Source organism: Orbicella franksi, chromosome 11 (assembly GCF_964199315.1).
Source record: "Orbicella franksi chromosome 11, jaOrbFran1.1, whole genome shotgun sequence".
In the NCBI taxonomy this organism is placed as follows: Eukaryota; Metazoa; Cnidaria; class Anthozoa; order Scleractinia; family Merulinidae; genus Orbicella; species Orbicella franksi.
In genome coordinates this window covers 4,033,813-4,054,385 of record NC_138155.1, presented here as the reverse complement: position 1 = coordinate 4,054,385, position 20,573 = coordinate 4,033,813, and the positions used below count along the sequence as shown (strand labels likewise).

The window sequence follows — 20,573 nt, the reverse complement described above, 5'->3', positions numbered from 1 at the left end:
ACAATTTGATTATTTGTCATGTAAAAAAAAAAAAAAATTGACGTGAGTTTTTCATGCGTCTATCCTGTTATTGACGATGAATTTCATCGCCTCGTGGATCCACATCTATTTTGACAAAGTACTTGACGAAATTCATGATTAATTTTCTTTTTTCTTTTTAAGAAAGCTTTTGACTTGTGGAAATAGTTTTAAAGTTTAGCATAGTTGTTGTAATAGTTTTAAAGTTTAGTGATTTCCATTTATTCATTTATTTTAACTTAATGTAAAGCGCTTTTGAGTATGTTTGTCTAGTTCTAGCGCTATACAAGTCTATTATTATTATTATTATTATTATTATTATTATTAATAATAACAGCACAGACGCATGAAAAACTGACGTCAATTTCTGAGATAAAATAAACCCTATTAAACGGCCACCCTCAGGGAAATGGACAGTAGCCGCTTTAAGGGAGCTGGCCGATTAATAGACGTAAAAACAATAGAAAAGCCCCCATCGGGACTTCGATTACTGGCCGCCCAACAGCTCGACTTATTCTTATAAACAAGTGTGTAGTTGAAGAAGGTCTTTCTAAGGGTTAAGTCGCTATTAGCTTGATTTTTCAACCAAAGGATGATGCTAATTAGAAATAAAAATACAAAAAAATATATTTTTAGGTTGGCAAAATTTCGTCATGTCGAGTTATTGGCTTGGCTTGGTGTGGTGTTTGTTAGGTTTCTTGGTTGTCTCAAGCCGAACGGAATCATGGGAAGAGTATTTTGCGTTTATTAAGAGTGACCTGGTACCGAGTTTACAATCGGCTCAAATTCAACTGCCGATCCGAAGTTAGACGTGAGTAAACTTCAAAATGTGTCTCTTGTAAACGTGAAAAGATACTTTACATGATGGATTAACGTAACTCCAATCGCCATGTCCGGCCTTAAAAAGTTTTTCAAGAAGAAGAGCCCAAGTGCAAAGAACACTCTGTCCACCGAAGACCTTAGCGATGCCGCAAGCATCGCATCTGGTTACTCCATCTCCAAGGACAAGGATTTACCGAAGCTTCATAAAGCCGTTTTGAGCGGGGATCTATCAAAATTGAAGCAACTAGTCAAGAAGGGAGACATCAACCAGCTCGACAGGGAAAACAGGTAACGGGCAAGATAGTTTTGTCTGGGATCAGAAATTTACTGCCATCGCGATCATACGCGTTTCTTTGGTAACTCTTGAAGCGTCCTTGAATTCTCAACCCACACTAAGCTCCTAAGGCTTATAGTATGTACCTCTACGCTAAACGCTTCTTGTATCTACCTGGTTTGAGTACTACTTCATTTTTCAATGCACCAGGCTACAAAATAAGCAAATCTGTATTTCCTTTAGTAGGCTTAAATTTTTATATACAGAGAATGATTCAAAACTTAATGACTTAGAACTTAATCTTCAATTCGTTTTATTAGCTAAATAATTGGAATACTTTTGGCGGTCGTCATCGGTTATTCTCATTTGATTTTATAAAAACCATGTAGGCGATTAATCTAGACATTCAGCGATCGCCAATTCGCAGATGGTGGTAAAATATTGTGCCTGCGTGCTGTTCAAATAAGATTAAATTTTGTGATATTGTTTTTCTGTATAAACAATTTTTTTTACGCCTAAATGCTATCAAACGTTTGGTTAAATGCTAATTGTCAGAAATGAAAACACTCTGTATTGAAATTCTCTGATGTGATTGGTTATCAGTAATGATTTACTGCACAGTTATGTGCATTACCTGGGTAGGCAAAGCCGTTAGAAATTAGAGTGTTTGTATTGGAATCCGATGGCAAAAAACTTTTTTCCAAAATTGAATTTTACACCGTTTGAGAATCGCAACGTTAAAATACTAGTTAGAAGATTGTACTCGCCAGGTAGCTTGGCCAGAAGATGCTTAGTTAGGGCCTGTTCATATTATGGTAGTGGGGGACCCCGGGGAGGTGAAGTACCTCACCTACCTGTGGTAAAGAAATACTTGTCTTCACATACAACTCTGGGGACATAAGGTGAGGTCCTAAATGCAATTTTGCTGTCACTAAGTACGTACATAAACAAAGAACTGATGTTTGTTTCCTTTGTTTGTTTCGATGAAGCTGCTTTGTGCTTCAATGTCGTTGTTGCAGGCAAAACTTCATTTTGATTCCACTGATTAGCCTGACTATCTGGCTGACTATCAATGCTTAAATTGTGGCCAGCAATGTCAATTTCATCAGCATTTTGGTGGTTTTGGAGGTGAAATCGTCAAAATAACCCGCTACGCTAGAAGCAGCTGGTAGCCATGATGTTCTGCCGTGTGTTTTGGCAGGCTTTGGCGCAGTGATCTGATTATCCTGGTTAGGTGGGCTACCCCACTCTGCAGCTTTCACATTGAGAATTGGGACCAGCTGACCGGGTAACCCGCCTTGGTGGGGTACCCCACCTACATGTAACATGCAAACGTGATCAAGAAAAAAAGAGAGAGTATGGATAGATTGGTTATCTAGCAAGGCTGGGGACCTCGCCTGCATGAGGTCCCCCACCTCCATGTGAACAGGCCCTTAATTGTTCTAATTTTCTATACATTTTTTTGTCTGTAAATTTGGCTGGGTAGATGGACGTCTAGACGCTGTTCACAGAAAAAAAGTTACGGACAAATTTATGGAAAATTTAAAAAAAATAACTGAGCATCTTCTAGCTGAGCTACATCTTTCAAACTTGGTGAATGCAATCTCCTACTGAGTATTTTAACGTTTTGATCCACAAATTGTGCAAAATTTAATTTTGGAAAAAGTTATTTACCATTGGATTCCCATACAAACACTGTAATTTCTGACTGCTTTGCCTACCCGTCAAGTTGTAAGTTTATGCTTCCATACCCTTTGAGCAGTTGCATTTGGCATAGGAGAAACCAACTGCTTGTAGGGAATTGCTTCCAGCAAACCATCAATCAATATTGGAACATTCACCCATAACATTTCAGAGTTCCCATTAAACGAATAATATCTGATTTGACTGTAATAAGAATCTTTTTCATTGTCACTTTTGCATTTTACAGTTCCCAAAAGGGCTGCAAAATAGTATTTTTTTTTATCATCACCCTTGTACAGGTTACATTTCCAAAGTCCAAAGCAAACCTTGCTCTCTTTAAGTAGTTATACATGTACATGTATGGCTTCCCTCCTCCTGTGATAACCTTTTCCAGTGTACAATATTGTAAACATGGTTCACATTTGAAGTTTGATTTTTTTTTTAGAACGGCTCTTCACCTTGCCTGTGCTCAAGGTAAGGAGGACATTGTAAAATTCCTCCTGGCAAACAATGCTAAGACTAATCTCTGTGACAACTATGGTCGAACACCACTCATGAAGGTAAGTGCTAACCATATACAGTAATACAAAAATAATATTTAGTGAAAAAGCCAATGCAGCTGCCATTCATGTTCTGGAAATTACATTTTGTATCTGATTCAATCAGACCTGAATCATGCAAACCGTTGTAATTTCTTATTTGAATGAGTGATTATTTTCAAGGCAGCTTTTCCAAGGCTTAAAAATTTGCTGATAGCCATGACCTACTATGATTTACAGGGATATTATTAAGTTTTGTGTTAACTGTAGCCATGATCTTCACACCCATAATAAACTTGTTAACAGCTACATGTACAGTATAGTCCAGTACACCCGTAACAAATCGGGCCCATCAAACATACTCAGCTGTAGTAGATATTATTGACATCCCTGGTTTAACTGCATGTATAAGGCCCAGTTTTCTCTTTTTAAATATTAACTATATCATTTATAAGGCACAGACTTCCATATCATGCTTAATCATGCATAATATTAATATAGATTTACATGTAGGCAAGCCTAAAAGCAGAGCTCTTGGTTGCAATAATCAACCATAAAGCAAAAAGAGGATTTGTTTTTCTTGAATCAGACACCTAAAAAATGATCAATAATGTGAGCATGTAATCGTGAACTCAGCCTGTGGTTTCACTATTTTGTCCGGTTAAATTTTCACAAACTATACCCAAAAAGTGTAGCCAAGATTGTAGAAATTACATATGCAATATATCAGGGAATTTCCAAGAGATGATATACATGAATGCTTAGTCATGCATAGAAATTAAAAATTATTAACTATATCAAGGATTGTGTGCCCTATTCTAATAATAATAATAATAATATAATTATGGCTAATTAAGTAATATTTAAATCGTTTACTGTTTTTTGCACAGGTGGTAGAATGTCAGTTCTTGGAGTGTATTAGAATTTTGCTGGATCATGGAGCTCAGGCAAATGTTGTGGATGTCAATAACAGCACATTGCTTCATCTTGCTGCAGCTAATGGCGACATTGATGCTGCTGTGCTTTTGTTAGAAAGAGAAGCTAAAGTTGATGCCAAAGACAAGGTACTTTGATTTTAAATATTACAATAAATGTTAAAACTGCCAAACTGTCTGCAAGCACACACCAGTATGTGATCTGTAAGCAGCTGCTTAGTAGAGGCGTTTGCTTACATGTATAAGAGGTGAAAATCAAGTTTTTTTGTATGTCGCTGTTGGTGTTGTAAAGTACGTACGTGTCCTGTTAACAAAGGTTTGTAACCAGATTTTGGTGACCCATTTGTGGTTGGGTTAATTGTAGTTTGAATGTGTTCAGTTTTATAATATTTTAAAAGTTACCCTTGGCTGTATTTTTTCACAGGAAGGTTTTACTCCTCTCCATGTGTCATCATCACTCGGAAACTTAGACTTTGTCAATTTTCTGATCAACGAAGGAGCAAAGATTGATGAAGTTGATGCTCATGGAAGGTGGGTTGGGCTATGTGCATTTTCTTATTGTCCCATGGCGTGACTTCACATGATCAGATCTCCAAGAGTTTTTAAAAAGGTTTTTGCAGGATCAAGCTCAAAATTGTAACTTACTACTCAGTGCAAAAATTCTACAGAGATCTTTGATTTGCAAGGTTCTAGTAAAGGTCCTTGAAATATAATTGTAAGATCTGCAAAATCAAGAATTTACTCCATGATTTTTGCATAATTCTTATCAAATCCGGGAAAATCCTTTTTAAGTATTGATGTATGACTTTGTACACCTTCTGTAAATTAATTATAATTACAGTATCACTACCAGTGGAATTCCAATTTCTCAGACCCTCAATTTTTTAAACCTCCTGATAGCTCAAACCAAAAGCTGTTTTATTCTCCCCAGTTGAACTCTGTAATTTTACCCCTGATTTTTCAAACCAGTACTTTGAATTGGATGTTTGGAAAATCATGATTCTACTGTACAGTATATTTGTCAGTAATGACTGCTTCTTATGCTTTCAAGGTCAGCGTTGATGACAGCCGCTAGTGAGGGACACATTAGTATAGTTCGACTTTTCCTTCAGCATAATGCAAACACTGAACTAAAAGACTCCCAGGGATGGAAGGCTTCAGACCATGCTGTCATTCACGGACACCACAGGTTAGGCAGACATGATTTTTTTTGACACAGGGATACCACTTCAAAGTGGAGGTGTTGTTGCCTTATGGTTGGTGAACCCCACTCTTGATTGAGCGGTCTGGGTTCGAATGTGGGTCTGGATTTGGCCTGAACCCTGAGGCTTATTCTTACTTGAATGTATTTTCTCCTAAACTTGACACTAGAACATGTTGAAGACTCTCAGTGTGAATGGGAAAAAAAACTTGCAATTTACATGTAATACAGGCAGCAAACATAATTTTTTTTCCAATATTATTTATTTCTTAACAGTGTTTCAAATATCATTGAAGAGTATGAAGAACAACAAGAAAGAGCAAGAAATCAGGTGAAGAACACAAAATCAAATCAGTCTACACCCAATAAGAGAGTGGATTTCACTGGATTGCTAGGAACTGGAACAACAACTAATGACGTGGACTTCTCATTTGGAGGACCTGTCGCAGATGAGGGAGGTATGTAACAACATTGTACAGAAACCAGTTAGGCCTCAGGTTCACACTAGCAACATGGCAACATCATGACAAATTTAAAACATCATTAAATAGCTCATTTCAGGAAATAAATGTACAAAGTAAAACTGTTATGTAAACATCAAACATAAAGACATAAGGTGTAAAAAGTTTTTTCCTTATGTCGTTATAATGTTCATGCTGTTATGTTGCTGTTGTGTCATTGTGTCAGGAAGTTCACACTGCAAATGTAACTTAGAGTATCATGTCCTTCTTGCATGTATGTAAAATTTTATGTTTATGCCCTTACAGTGTGTTGCTAAATGTGAACTACAGTAGGCTTAACTGTCAATATGCAGTAATTACAAGCAATGCACATGTTGATATTTTGTTAAAAATATATGAAGGGACTGTGACTTTTAACATTTTAGCTGGTTTAATAAAAGATATCTGGCAAATAATTCTATCTCGTCCCCAGTCTTAGTCACTCCATAGTCACATGAGAGAGCATGCGCATGCGATCAGTCAGTTGCAATCATGTTCTTTCAGTCGGTCGGACGCAAAATTTTCACCTCTTCGAATAACTTCCTACAGTACTACTGTTTATTCCTCACAAAAATGTGATTAATTTATTTTCTACTTACATGTGCATGTACATGTAACCTGTAATTTAAATACTCTTTAAGCAAAGACATTTTTATTGTCGTTGGTCAAATCACATTTCACAAAATTGTTGTTGTGCCCTCCTTTTAGCATCATTTAATTTTCATCATTTTGTGGAGAGCAGTTTTGAATTATTTTGTTTTTTATGATTATTGACAATAAAGTTTCCAGTTACTTGTGATAATATATAATTGTTCTTGGCTACATGTAGTCTTACGCAGCTTGTTTTGTTCCGGCCAAGGGATTGTAATCATGATAATTTAAATGTGATAACTATTAGTATTTTTCCTCTTCTGTAGGTTATAATAGTGCTTCAGCAAAGGAAGAGGATTCTGTCAGTCAGTAAGTACATGTAATCAAGATGATCATTGCTGTGTAAATTGAGTCACAAAACACCACCTTTGCTAATTACATGTAGTCATATTATGATTAATAGCATTTTGCATTCATGACATATAATTGTAAGTTTTACTTGTCAAAACGTGTAAAATTCAATGTTGGGATTCAAACAGCAGATTACAAAAATATGATTGTAGACTAAATTTGGGAGTCTCGATACCCAATAAGTTTTCTTAATTAAATCAGGCAGCTGAAATACATGTAAAATCGACAAATCCTAAGAGATATATTAACCGTAATAACATAATTTTCATCAAGAGAACCAGTTATTAGATGAATAATTTTAGCGGTAATCAAGAACATCTTTTAAGTAGTGAGCTTTAATTAAAATTTCAGCATGTATGTTAATTTATACCAACTTTGTAGTTGAATTAATTATTTATTTGATGTTGAGCATTATGTAGGCAGGTGTAATTGACTGTAAGCTGACACAAGTGACAACTGCAACATAATTTAAATTTTAAAACATTATAAAACCACCTGCATGTATTGAATGCTAATTCATGGCTTGGTTCTTGCTGAATATTACTAATCTTGATGTTGAAAACCATAAAATTAATAAGGTTTTGTTAACATAATTTTTGAGGAAACCTTTGAATATAGGAGACTGATAACCACATAAGGGTTCAACTGAAGTAGAAACCTGCTCCAAGTAGGTTGAATGGAATTTGGATCAGTTAATATTCATTGTACACTGCTAGGTGGTGTCAACATAATTTTTGTGCATGTTTACATGTAGGTGAAGCTTATTTGTTGTGTAGTGTTTATTATTTTAATGGCATAGTCACACTGCCATGATACTCTGTCAAATGTTTGTGCCTTGCAAAGCTATCAAGTGCACTTTCATCCCTTAATTGATTCATGTACATCTTAAGTTGTAGGACAAGATTCACAAGATTTGTGTTTGTAGACTGTATTAAAAAAATGTTAAGACTAAATTTGAAGACACCTTGATGTGAATTTTAACTTTTACAGTCTTGAGTAACAAACACCAAAAACTCAACTATGAATTCACTGTTTAAAAAACCGTTGAAATTCATATTACCTTAAACTTCCAAAAGAAATGACCCCCTAAAAGTGGCGACCCTCTCAAAAGTAACACAAAAAAATTGTGGCCGCTAATAAATCCTAAAAGTAGCGACCCCTCTTGAAAGTAGTGAGCCTTCCCCCAACCCCTGTGTACACCTAACCGATAGTTTTCTCTTTCAGCCATTCAGGAGGAGATTCATGGGATTCTTCTGGTGATGAGGATGACAACATGTTCCAATCAAAAGCAAAGGTATAATCCCTTTTTGTCTTTTTTCCTATGCTGTACATAGTAGGCTCCCATGCACTGCTGCACCAGTGGGGAAACCATGACAGATGATCTGCTCTGCCACAAGCGGCGACTATCGTCAGTGGCTTCTCTGTGCTCATGCGGCAGCACATTAGGCTATGCTCTACACTGCTTAGTTGCAATGCAATCATTGTCACGCATTCTTTATGCAATCACATCCTAACCATATAGCCAACATCACTTTCAATTGCGTTTTGTGTCACTGATTAGAAACAGTTCTTTGTCGAGTAGGACACTTTCTTACAACCATCTGGTTAGACAACTGACATTACTGTTTTGTGTTTTTTGTTGTCAGCCGACTTCAGCAAAGCCCAGTTTATTGGCGGCACTTAACAAGTCTCCTCAACAAGTCACTAGGTCAGCTTCAGACGTGTCCACTAATAGTGCCAAATGTAAGTATCAAGATACAAACTCTCCTTACACTTGTCCTGTAGGGGATATTGGTGTTTGGTTTTGCACTCAAACAGTGTGTGGAAAATCATTTCTTTAATGGTCTGAAGAAAGGACAAGTTTGAAGTGGGCCATTCAACACCATGTACCCCCACCCCCTCCCCCTACCCGGGTGATTGGCTCCAATATTCTTGTAACCACTGCATCCCTGATTTTGAGAGGAAAGCTGTTGATCTCATTTAGACTGATGTTTTAAACCGTTTTATAAATGGCCTATTCGACAAAAATAATAATGAGAAGTACTTTTACTGGATATGCTTTTAATAAAGTTGTAAAAAATGTCAAGCAATTCACAACTTTGTAATAACCGTCAGGGTTGTCACAAAGTTTAGAAGTGGGCGGCTTTATTGTATGAGTAGGCGATTGATTTTTCCATCTTTTTGTAAGAATCAGACCAGTAGTTCAGCAGTTTAGCCTGCCGAGATTACAAAATGAATCACAAAGTATATGGTGATTTTAACCAGCAGCTGGCTTTTTTTGACAACTGGTTTACTTTTAGCTTCCCTTTGTGCTTGTGTTGTGTTCTTGGCAAGACACTTTACTCTCACAGTGCCTCTCTCCACCCAGGCGTACAAATGGGTACCAGTGAATTTAATGCTGGGGGTAACCCTGTGATGGACTAGCATCCTATCGGGAGGGGGGGGGGGGGCTGCATAAATACTCCTAGTTGCTTTGTGGTGCAGAAACTGGAGATAGGTGCCAGCCTGATGGGCCACAGGCACTTGGCTCATAGCAGAGTTTACCTTGTGCTTAGCTTTAACAACTGGCCTCTTTTTTGACATCATTGCTTTTACATGGATGGTTTTGTTTTCTCTCCAGCGGCTAGTCGAATTCCAGTCAAATCATCCCTTGTCAAGTCAGAGCCTAACCCTGTTCAAGGTAGGAATGTTGATTCATGAATATTATCTCTCATAACTTTTTTTTTTTCTTTTTTAATAAAAGTGTTCTTGTTTTCTTGATAGAATCCAAACCAACATCCCGTGACACCAGTGCCCAGTCACGCATCCCTGTCTTGACAGGTGAGACCCAGTCCCCCTCTCCTGCCAAGAAGCCATCAGTGACTGGCACTAGCCCCACCACCTCTGAGCAGAGCACACCGACCAAGAGAAAACTACCAATTCCAGGGGGAGTGGGCCAGGCTGTAAAGGAAGCTCCTCAAACCAGGACAGTTCAGAAAGAGGAAAATAGACCTCAGTTTTTGCCGAGCGTGACTGCTGAGGATCAAGACTCTGAGGTTTGTTACGTTTAAACTCTCTTTACGGATTCTTATAAATTTCTTTTGATATAAGTCTGGAGAATTCGGTTGTATATCAAAACAGGATACCCTAGCTGATGGTTTTCTATTTTCTTGTTACCCGTCTGACTGACACTGTAGAATGTTATTGTGAAAAGTTAACACTTCATTCACATGGTTTATCGTTTTCATTTCGTTTATTTTACACACTCGTACTTTTGCTGTAACCTTAAATTTTCAAGATTTGTTTAATCCAAGTCACGCGAGACGCAATAAAAAAGCCGCCTTTCTACTACCCCCTAAAATCTACCAAAAACATGCGTTCAACATTCAGAGGAACAAAAAATTACTAAGCAGGGGGAGGTAGGGAAGAGCGCAGTGGCCTTCATTGAACATGCGTGATACACGGCCGGTTAGGAGTCCAATCTCATTCCAAGAGCCCGCGCGTTTTTGTTGAGCGGTGACGGAACGCGCGACGCTTTGGACGAAATAAAAAACCGGAACCAGAAAATCCTGGTACAGGTCCCCGTTGTATTGTTTACGGGCTTTAACTGAGAGCTATGCTGGCTCACCTTCCCATTTCTCCCAGAGGTCTCGATTTCTTATTGCTAAAAAAGAGAGGTCGTTGGATTAAGGTGGCCGAACACAGTTTTCAAGAGCCTATGCTTAATTCACCATTACTTTTAAGCCATTTATGCTTTGGCGCTCGTTTTTTGCCAGAGTCAAGGTTAACCACAGAAAAGTTTATTCTCGCATTTTGGCTAAAGTGTGTGCTGTTGCCATGGCAACGGGGCTGGTTAAAAACAAGGCTTAAAAATGGTTTTTGTTTATTTAAAAATAATCCAGTCGTTAGATTTTTTTCATCTTTTGCCCACTACGAATTGACATTAAATCCCTTCAGTCAACACTGTTCTAATAAAATTTTGACATAAACGATTTTCGTAATTCGCCGTAAATCGTTTTCACCGCATGTTCTGTATTATTAAAAATTCCCTATGTCAAAATTCAGATTTTTTGCGATAGATCATTCACTTGGTTTCTGAACTATTTTTTTTGCCGAATTTCTTGAAATTCTAACGACTGGATCGTCAGAAATCCGCAAGTTTCTGCAAAAGCAATCGGTCTCAATTTTTCGAGCAACTGCGCATGCGCTGCATTTAACTGGTTCTTTCGGTAACAAAGAGAAAGCTGAGAATTGCTGGTTTCTTTGCGTCGTTACCTTTTCTAACATATCTTTGTAATAAAAGACTAAAGCCATCAATACACTGCGTTCAATAATAGAGAAAAAATAGCACAGATAGTGCGGGTGTTGAGTAAATAAAATGATCGCTCTTTGCAATCCTTGTGCGCGCGCTCAATTGCATCAGCAAAAGCGCGCGCGAAAACTGTGTTCGGCCACCTTAAAGCACTCAAATTCTAGAAAACTGACTAAAATTTTTATCTGCATATATATTTTTTTTTCTGTAGGATGGAGTCTCCGACACAGATGTCCTTGCTGCGTTAAGTGGTGGAAATACTAAGGTTAGTGTACTTAGAAAATCATGCGAGGGTGCCACCCTCGCAAATATACCATGTAGAACTAGACTACAAATCAGTCTGTGTGTCTCTCAGGGCAACAAAGTGCCAGGCGTGGATGAGTGGGAAGCGCGAAGCTCACGCGCGAGTCTTCGCAAACTCGCAGTCACGCCCGTTCTCAGATCATTTTCGAGAGATGCGTCATGAATGAACTTTTGATAAAATACGGACTGTTAAGCGGTCTAAATTAAAACAAGATTGGCACGAATCAATGAATTAAAAATACTGCACATGTAGATTAATAGAAATAAATGGATACATCACAGTGGAAAAATCTGCTCATGGAAGCTCTCCAAGTTAATAAAACTTGTCCGGAAAAGTTTAGCTTCCTTCTACTTTGTCATGCAATTAGGGAGGGGAGGGAGGGAGGATGGTCAAGAGTGGAGAGGTCTGGGTGAGATTATGAATGGCAAACTTGAAATATTTAGATATCGGACAGTGTTTACTTCTACTTGTTGAGATTATGCGTCACATTCTGGACTCGCCGAATAATAATAACAATGATGATGGTAAACATTGATGTGTTCTTTTTTCAGTTGTCAAAACCACAAACGGGCCTGAAGACACCAGCGAAACAGAATGGTATGAACATTAAGCTTAAATTAAGAGAAGACAAAAACCAACCAGTGTTTTTGTTAATGAACGTATGTAATTATAAAACTGGCACGAACGAATGCAAGAGAGAACAAACGAGCGAGTGAAAGAGCGAACGAAGGAACGACAGAATGAACGAACGAACGAACGAAGGACCGATCAAAGGACAGAACTAACGAACGAACAATCTAACGAACAAACAAAAAAAAAACAAACGACAAAAACAAACTGAACAAAACCAACGAATGATTGGAATCAATGAATGGATCAGTAACCCAAAGAACGAACCAGGAGCGATTGATTGACTGATTGATTTTGTTATATTTTGTGATCAACAGAGAACACTCTGGACCTTAGTCTGACATCAAGCGGTGGAGAGGAAAATGACGACGAAGACCTGTCCTTCAGTGAACCTCCACTTGATGACGAGGACGACGAACCGCTGACCAGGCCTAGTTCTGGGTTTTCGCCTTCTCCCCAACCGCTAACATCCACACAGAAACCTCAAGGTCAAAAGCTGGACGACAAGAAAACTGACCAGAAACAAACTGGTACGATACAAAGTATCTCTCGTGTGCATTCTGGGCCAGGTTGACTGTGTTTCCTTCTTGGGAATGACAATTTACTCTTAACAGTTTTCCCTCCACTTTCGTAGTGGCCTGCGTTGCAGGCTACTTTTGTAGTGGTCAAGCGCTAATCCCATACCACTTCCGTTTTTCGTTGCCTCGAGTTTTGTAAGAGTCTGAGGAGAATATATGCGAGGTGTTTGCAGGAAAACTTTCTGCAAGAAAACTGTATAAAAAGAGCAGAGACAAACTAAATTACGAGCCAGGGCCGGGTTGTTGGAAAGCCGGTTAACGCTAACGGTAAAAAAAAAAAAAAAAAAAACAGAATTAAGAGTTAACCGAGGTATTAATTTTTGTTGTATGAAAATGATTCTCACTGCTTATGTTTTGTGTAGTTTGAGATTATTCAAACTCAAAAGTGAAGGACAAACAATATAAACAGAAAACTTAGGCAATGTTACAAAAATCGTCAAGTCAAATCGGGCTTTAAACAACCCGGCCCAGGTGATTAACAGTTATTAAATTCCCAGTGCATTTGCAGGCGAACAGAGCTGAACTTATTTCTTACGATCTTAGCTATCGTCTTGAAAATGACAGTTGAGACCTTCAATGGCGGCCGTTTTGGCGGGAACTACGCGCGAAGTACGTTGACTACTGCACTTCCTCCCCCCCCCTCCCCGTTCACCCCTCCGGGAGTATAGTTGGATAACAGCAAACTGTATTGGGAAGCTTAGCAAAATGCAGAGAGACCTGTTCTGGATAAGGGGTTTCTATTGACAAAGGAAGCAGCAAGACCTCTTGTTCCTTTATGTTACTCAAACAAGTGTCAAGAGTCAGCACCACTGTGTCATGAGAATCTGGCTCCAAAGGTCCTCAGAACAGTACTCAGAGCTCTTAAAATTTACATTTTCTTTTCAGCTCCTCCAAAGCTGGATTTAGATCTTGGCAGCACAGTAAGCTCCGTGTCCGATCCAGACCTCAGTGGCGCCTCAAATAAAGACACCGCCAAAAAAGGCCAACAGCAGAAAGCTGGTAAACTGGACGAACCTGCTAAACCTGCTGACGGAAGTCAAAGTGAAGGTAAATTTTTCTAAAACGCTCGAACCGCGGGACTTGTCACGTGATTCTTATCGCATGCGATTGGCTAAGAAGGTCATCCCGCGCGGTGATTGGCGGGGGCACGTTGCAGATGAATTTATTAGCAGATATAAAGCTTAGCAAGGACAAAACCAAACCTAAAACGTTGGATGTGGGCAATCGTTCGCCAAGATCTCTTGCACTCTTACCACATTGAGTCAATTTGCTATCTTACCATTTCATTTTCAATTAACTTCACACTTGGCTCGGCTGCTAATAATTCTTTTCTTTACACAGATGAATCAGCTTGGGACAGCTCGGATGCGGTAAGCCATATTTTTGCTATATTTTTTTTCTCTAAATAACTACATTAGTAAACTGTTCTTATCATAGTCACTCAATAAAATAATGGATTAACTTTGGAGATCTCTGGGCCTACATTGTAACTCCTTTATGTTGGCTTACTTATTTCTTGGCCAATCAGAAGCCGAGTTAGTCTGGCAGTTAGAGGCATCAAAGTAGACACGGGTCACAAATTTCATGTGCAGTTGTTTTTGTCTTTCATTGTCTGAGGAGATTGGGAAGCTAACAAACCAAACTCTAGACTTTGTTTGCCTTTAGAGGACTGCGCAAAGCGCTGGTGTCAAATTATTAGTTACCATAAGAAAGATTGTTTGATATTTAGAATTAGGCCAAGTGTATATTTAGAATTACGACAAGTGTATGGTTTGGTTACGGTCCGTTTAATGCTATTGTTGCTATACGGGTCGGAATGCTTTCATCTTATCTGCCAGATACCCTGCTTTTGGGCCACAAAATGGTAACAAAGGAAGAATTTAACAACGGTTCCAACAATTTCCAACACTAGGGTGCACCTCTTTGTAAATAGACAGTCGAGCACTATTTCGTTGTCGGAACTGTGCTCAACGATTTGATGACCGCGCGCTCGGCAGTAGTCGGAAGCTGGGAGGAGCCGCCGAACATATGATTGACGGTAGCGAAAAACGCATTTGTCGGATGAGCTTTGAACTGTAGAGTCCGCATGTTATAGAAAGGGGGAGTGATAATGTAGTTGGTTTTTCCTCATACAACCATCCGCTTTGTCGTGCTTTTACTCGCATTTTGAGAAAAAAAAATGGCACATAGCCGCTCGAGTTCGTTATCTTTGTTTTCGTTTGTGAGCTTGACCTGCAACGTTTTACGAACTTCAGTTACAGTGATGACACTCGCACCATGAACACTTCTTTTACAATGGCTCTTTTTGCAAGCAAAAGCATCAGCGTTTTCCACTGCAGATCCTTTGGTTTTTATGAAGGGTTCTCGTTGGTTATCATCCAAAAAAAGATACACCAAAAATTGTGGACTGCTCATGCTTCGAGTGTCCTCACTTACCTTTCTTGTCCAAACTAATTCATAGTTTAGGATACAGTTATGTCCCTAACGATAAAATAATCTTCCTTTATTCCCAAGGATCTTCTTCCTTCCGATGGTCCCGATACCACAAGAGGCAGTAGCTTATTTGGAACTAGAAGCCCACCTCCTACCAACACGCCCGGAGATATCAAAGCTGAGAAAAAGACTGCTCCCTCCCCGCGTAAGAGTGGTGCGAACGACAGCGATTCCGAAGCCACAGAAACGGAGAGCGAGTGGGAGAAAGAGAGAGCGTTGCAAAAAGCGAAGGGCAAGTTGTCTCAAAGTGCTGGAGGAAAAGGTGAGGACGAGGAGAAGGAAAAGCAGAGGATGTTGAAATGGGAGCAGGAACGAAAAGAAAAAGAAGAAGCTCTCGCTAGAGAGCTGCAGGCAGAGTTAGAGTTAGAAATGGAGATGGAACGAAAAGAACGAGAGGATGACGAAAGGAGGAGAAGACAGGCAGAGGAAGAGAATGAGAGGAGGCGAAAAGAAGAGGAGGAAAACGAGCGAAGGAGAAGAGCAGAAGAAGAGAACGAGAGGAAGAGACGAGAAGAAGAGAAACGCGAGAGGGAAAGACAAGAAGAGGAAAGACTGCGAAGAGAACAGGAAGAAATAAGGAGACGTGAGAAGGAAAGAGAAGAACGAGAGAAAGAAGAGAAGCTAGAACGTGAGCTGCAACAGAAAGAAGAGGAAAGACTCCAGTTGGAACGTCAACAACAAGAAGAACGTCGGAAACGAGAAGAAGAATTGCAGAGGATTAAAGAGCAGAATGAGCAAGAGTTGCGTATGTTTGAGCTTCAGAAAGAACAAGAACTCGAGAGGCAGAGGAGGCTAAAGGAAGAAGAAATGGAGCGACAGAAGAGAGAGTATGAGGAAAAATTAGAAAGGGAGCGAATAGCGATGGAAGAACAGAGAGCGAAGGAAGCTGAAGAACTACTTCAGAAGCAGAGAACAGCTGACGAAGAAGCAGATCTGCTGCTTCAGGCCTATCGGCAAAAACAGGAAGAGTTATTGGAGAAGGAACGCCGGTTCGAGGAAGAGATGATACGGCGCGAAAGGGAACTGGAGGAGCGAAACAAACAAGCGGAGAGAAATCCGGAAGTGGAAGTCGTGACTGTTGAGAAGAAGGATCTGTCGCTCTCTTCTATGCCGTTGGGAGGTGACTTGGAGCACTCCAAGGAGCTGGAAGAACTGGAGGAGTGGAAGAGGATGTACGAGATGAATGTAGAAAAGGAAAAGACAGCTTTGGAGGATGCTGTCAGGAAGAGGAAGGAAGAGGAACAGAAGGCCGAAGAGGCTGCGGCTAAACTGCGACAGATTCAACAGGAAGAGGAGTTGAAGCGGATCGAGGGAGCGCTACGTCACAGGCGCCAAGGAGAGGAGGTGAAGGAAGCGGAGAGGAAGCTCAAGAGGCTGGAGGTCGAGGAACAGGCTGTACAGACCAAGAAAGGTAAGCTGTAGTTTGAGGTTAAGTTAGCTGTTAATTTTACTCCTTGTCCTTGGTTCGACCCTTAAGTCTTACAATGTATTTGAGTCTTTGGATGAAACCCTCGTGTGTGACCATTCAAATGAAAGCTATTGAGCAGTACTTTCATGTGGTACTGTTTATTATGCTGTACAAGGTGGTTCTAACTTTTAAATGAAAACCTATGCTCTTCAAGATCGCTGTTACTTGTAAACATGCACAGTGTATAGTTGGCCTACGAACTCTATTGGGTGTCCTGTGCTCTAGAGTCCACATCTTAGCACAACTGGGTCATTGTTTTCGTTTTGTAGTTAACGTAGAGTGAGATATCAATTATCTTTGCTTTGTGTGCTAAAGACGTGACGTTTGGCTGTCTGTCTTGTTGATACTTGTTGATAACGCCGGTTCATTTAAATAAATTTACATCTCCAAGAACTCTGTTTACGAATTTCACGGGTGACCGAACTTATCGTTTACAGTACCTCGCAAAACAGTACAGCGAAGCGAAAGCAGAGGGAATTAAATTTGAACTCAAGTGAAAAGAAATCATGAGGAGTTAAGTTTCAGGAGAGTGTATCTTTCAAGTTTACAAACGTCTCAAAGTTTCTTAATGAACACTGCAGCGTTTGGCGGCTGTGCTATTCTGCTCGTGCAAAGAGCTTTCGGTGATTTCATGTTTTGTCGATCTTGTTCATTTTGGTGTAACTGTTTTCACAAAATGTGGGGTTCTCGTTTGATTATCAGCGGCCCCGTTTAAGGTAAGCGGACATCTTAAACGATGAATGACAGTTCTTTAAGCTTTGACACTTAGGCCTACCATGCATGATGTACGGTAGTTACAGTAAAAGTGTTTAGGTTCGATGAATTTATTACCTAGCCTACAACCGAATGCCTTTTCAAGCGAGACTATGGGTTTTCAGGAAACTTATGCTCGCGTTGTTGGTTTTATGGAATTCATATTTTACATAAATAATCGATGAAGTCAAAAGCGTCTCTTTGGCGGACAGATGCCGTGAGGTTGTCCTTAATCCTTCGGAAAACAAAAAAAAAAGCACATTTTAATCGCGATGTGTTTGCCTTGTGTTACAACAGTGTTTTATTAAACTGTAACGTTTTTTGAAGCTCAAAAATAGAACTCGACGAGGTTTATGTTTTGAACTCTAGTTATAGTTTCGCTGAGCGTTTTTAATCCATAAATTGGGCAATTGCTTTCTTGTTTTTTTTTTTTTTTTCTCTATTAATACAGTTTTGGAGGATACTTTAGTTTAACAAATCTTTGCATTTTTGGAGGTTTTAAAGGCAGTTAGTAAGTAATTTCGCTATGCGTTTGTTCTGTAACTAATTCTGGGTAGCGAGAACTTGCGTAAAGAAACTTTACTCGTTTTCTTGTCTTTGTAATATGTAAATGACTTATTTTATTGTGTTATCAGTCTCGACACCTGTATTGTTTGTTGTAATCTTATTAATCTTCTCCACAAAGGAGGCTTCAAATAGAAAAACGTGTGCCGTAGCGAAAGACTCCTAAAGTAACAAAAGTGGTACGCACAGGTTCAAAATTTAGCACTGGCCTGTAAAAAGTTATTGTTATTTTTGCCGTCCAAGTTTCTCGGTCGTACTTCATAGACCTATTAATTAATAAGCAAGTAGCTCCCTGGGTTGAAAATGTTAAGAAATCTTAAAAGAGTTGCTTAGTTGTCGTCTGCAAAACAAGAACGTGAAATCACCATTCGTGCTTTTTTTTTTTAGAAAATGCGATGGTAGGCGAATTTTCTTACAGATGTACTCTCTTTTTTGCATATGAGCATTTTCGATTAGTCAGCTTTAAGAAAGGTAGTTTTAATACGGAGAAACAAACTAAATGGATCAACAAAGTCGCGGAAAATTCATGACGGTGTTCACGCTGGGCATCTCATCATTTAATTCCTAAATTCTCCAAACCATTTTGTAAGACAAACAAGTTGAAGGTTCTGAGAACTAAGGACTACATCATCAGGACGGACGTCCCGATTTTAAAACGAATTCTTCTTAAGGAGAATTATAAAATTTTTTGATAAGCTGTAACGAGAATTTTGTTTTTGATCTTCACAGAAATCGAGCAACTGCAGGTGAAGGACCTGGAAAGTCAAAAGAGTCGCTTAGACCAAGAAGCTAGTGCTAAGCTGGCTGAGCTGAATAACAGGTAACGACAGCTCTTGTGAAATAATTTTTGGCAAATAGGAGAACTGTGATAACGGATTTGTTTGCTAAAAGAAGGTCGTAGCTTTTTACCGGATTGTCAATGATTGTCTTAACATCAAAACCTTAAACTAAATTTAGCCAATCATAACAAAGGCAAACAACGCGTCGAACCAATCAGAATTTGAGGACAAGACATGCAACACGTACCAAGCGCGGGAAAACATGTAGCCGGCGCCAAACGCGGGAAAGCATGTAACCGTTGCTAAGCACGGGAGAACATGTAAGCGTTGCCAAGCGCGGGAAAACATGTAACCGGCGCCAAACGCGGGAAAACATGTAACCGTTGCTAAGCGCGGAAAACATGAAACCGTTGCTAAGCGCGGAAAACATGTAACCGGTGCCAAACGCGGGAAAACATGTAACTGGTGCTTAGCGCGAGAAAACTTGTAACTCGCTGCTAAGCGCGGAAAACAGGTAACCGGTCAGTCAACCAGAAAGAGAAATATAGCTCGCAAATTAAAAGCAACACAGTCAAAATTTTATAGTTCATTCCTTGAAGTTTGTATGAACTTGCGAGTCTAGGAGAGGACTCGTAAATGCAGAATTCGGTTGCGCCTTGACCGAATACCGTCTCGAACATTTGATTGAGCCCGCGAGTTTAGTTTGAGAGGTTGCTGCGCAACGTGTTGTGCCTTGTTGACGTAAAGCTGACGCCACAACTGGCGAAGTATGAAAGAATGGTTGAATGGTTGCAGTGACAGGAACAAATTCACCAGGGAGAAATTAAGATAGTTTTTCGTGTGAAATCTCGTTCACTTTCTAATTGCCGCCAAAATTCTGCTGCTTGTTAAACAGGCATCGTCGAGCGGAACTTGAACAGAAATCGCGCCAAATACTTGAAGAGCGAGATCAGTTGAGCGCCACGTTCGAGGCGACGCGACAGAGGACCACTGAGTTGAACCAAGCACCTCAAGTTGCTTTACTGTCCCCAGACAAACGCCTCAGCGTCGTCAGCTTAGCGAGCGAACCACGTGACCAGGGTGAAACTGGCAGCAGGTAGGACTGGGGCGGGAACTACTGATGGTTTTCTTTTTGTTTGTCACGCAACACCCATATACGTCACGAATATTGTTCTCAACCCAACGTTGAAGAGGAATCTTGCGTTAAAGTTTAAAAAGAATACTGCGACGAAGATCTGGAGTACTTGCTAAGCATTGGTTTTATTCAGTTGGGGAAACAAGTGGTATTTTGGCAAGTTAGCAAATTGATGCCAGTTTTTCATGCGTCTGTCCTGTTATTGATCATGAATTTCGTCATAACATTGTCAAAGTAGCTGTGGATCGCCGAGTGGATCCGCAGACTACTTTGACAATGTTATGACGAAATTCATTGTCAATAACAGGACAGACCCATGAAAAACTGACGTCAATTTGTTTTCTTACGATAACAAATTGTCAAATTGTCCGCTTTCGTTCGCTGACGCGTCGCACAAATTATAAATTAATGTGTCTGTCCGCTTATTGACAATGAAAATTAGCCAATGAGCGCGCAAGAATTTCTGCAGTTATCGTAAAATCTTATTTGGAGCACTCGTGGTTTCCAATACGATCAAAGAAAAGCGTGCGCCCTCGAGCTTTGCCCGAAAGTTGTCACGTTATCGAGTCGCAATCAGTTGCTCAGCAACTTCGAGACGAAAACT

General features: G+C 39.7%; 1 protein-coding gene across 2 annotated transcripts in view; it reads left to right on the top strand.

Annotated features, from left to right (window-relative positions):
* Nucleotides 1-794: 794 nt before the first annotated feature.
* LOC145460551 (uncharacterized) overlaps nucleotides 795-20,573 on the top strand; it is a 41,065-nt gene continuing 21,286 nt past the window's right edge. The window contains exons 1-19 of one of the 2 annotated variants that reach the window (XM_081445399.1): nucleotides 795-1,128; nucleotides 3,243-3,357; nucleotides 4,227-4,400; nucleotides 4,696-4,802; nucleotides 5,323-5,460; nucleotides 5,749-5,930; nucleotides 6,890-6,932; nucleotides 8,199-8,268; nucleotides 8,621-8,717; nucleotides 9,595-9,654; nucleotides 9,738-10,009; nucleotides 11,477-11,530; nucleotides 12,121-12,166; nucleotides 12,517-12,729; nucleotides 13,663-13,824; nucleotides 14,119-14,147; nucleotides 15,292-16,681; nucleotides 18,785-18,875; nucleotides 19,730-19,930. In XM_081445399.1, coding sequence (XP_081301525.1) covers nucleotides 908-1,128; nucleotides 3,243-3,357; nucleotides 4,227-4,400; nucleotides 4,696-4,802; nucleotides 5,323-5,460; nucleotides 5,749-5,930; nucleotides 6,890-6,932; nucleotides 8,199-8,268; nucleotides 8,621-8,717; nucleotides 9,595-9,654; nucleotides 9,738-10,009; nucleotides 11,477-11,530; nucleotides 12,121-12,166; nucleotides 12,517-12,729; nucleotides 13,663-13,824; nucleotides 14,119-14,147; nucleotides 15,292-16,681; nucleotides 18,785-18,875; nucleotides 19,730-19,930 — 3,665 coding nt within the window. In that variant the 5' untranslated portion in view covers nucleotides 795-907. The remainder of the gene's footprint in view (nucleotides 1,129-3,242; nucleotides 3,358-4,226; nucleotides 4,401-4,695; nucleotides 4,803-5,322; nucleotides 5,461-5,748; nucleotides 5,931-6,889; nucleotides 6,933-8,198; nucleotides 8,269-8,620; nucleotides 8,718-9,594; nucleotides 9,655-9,737; nucleotides 10,010-11,476; nucleotides 11,531-12,120; nucleotides 12,167-12,516; nucleotides 12,730-13,662; nucleotides 13,825-14,118; nucleotides 14,148-15,291; nucleotides 16,682-18,784; nucleotides 18,876-19,729; nucleotides 19,931-20,573) is intronic. The other variant, XM_081445400.1, reaches the window with a different exon arrangement.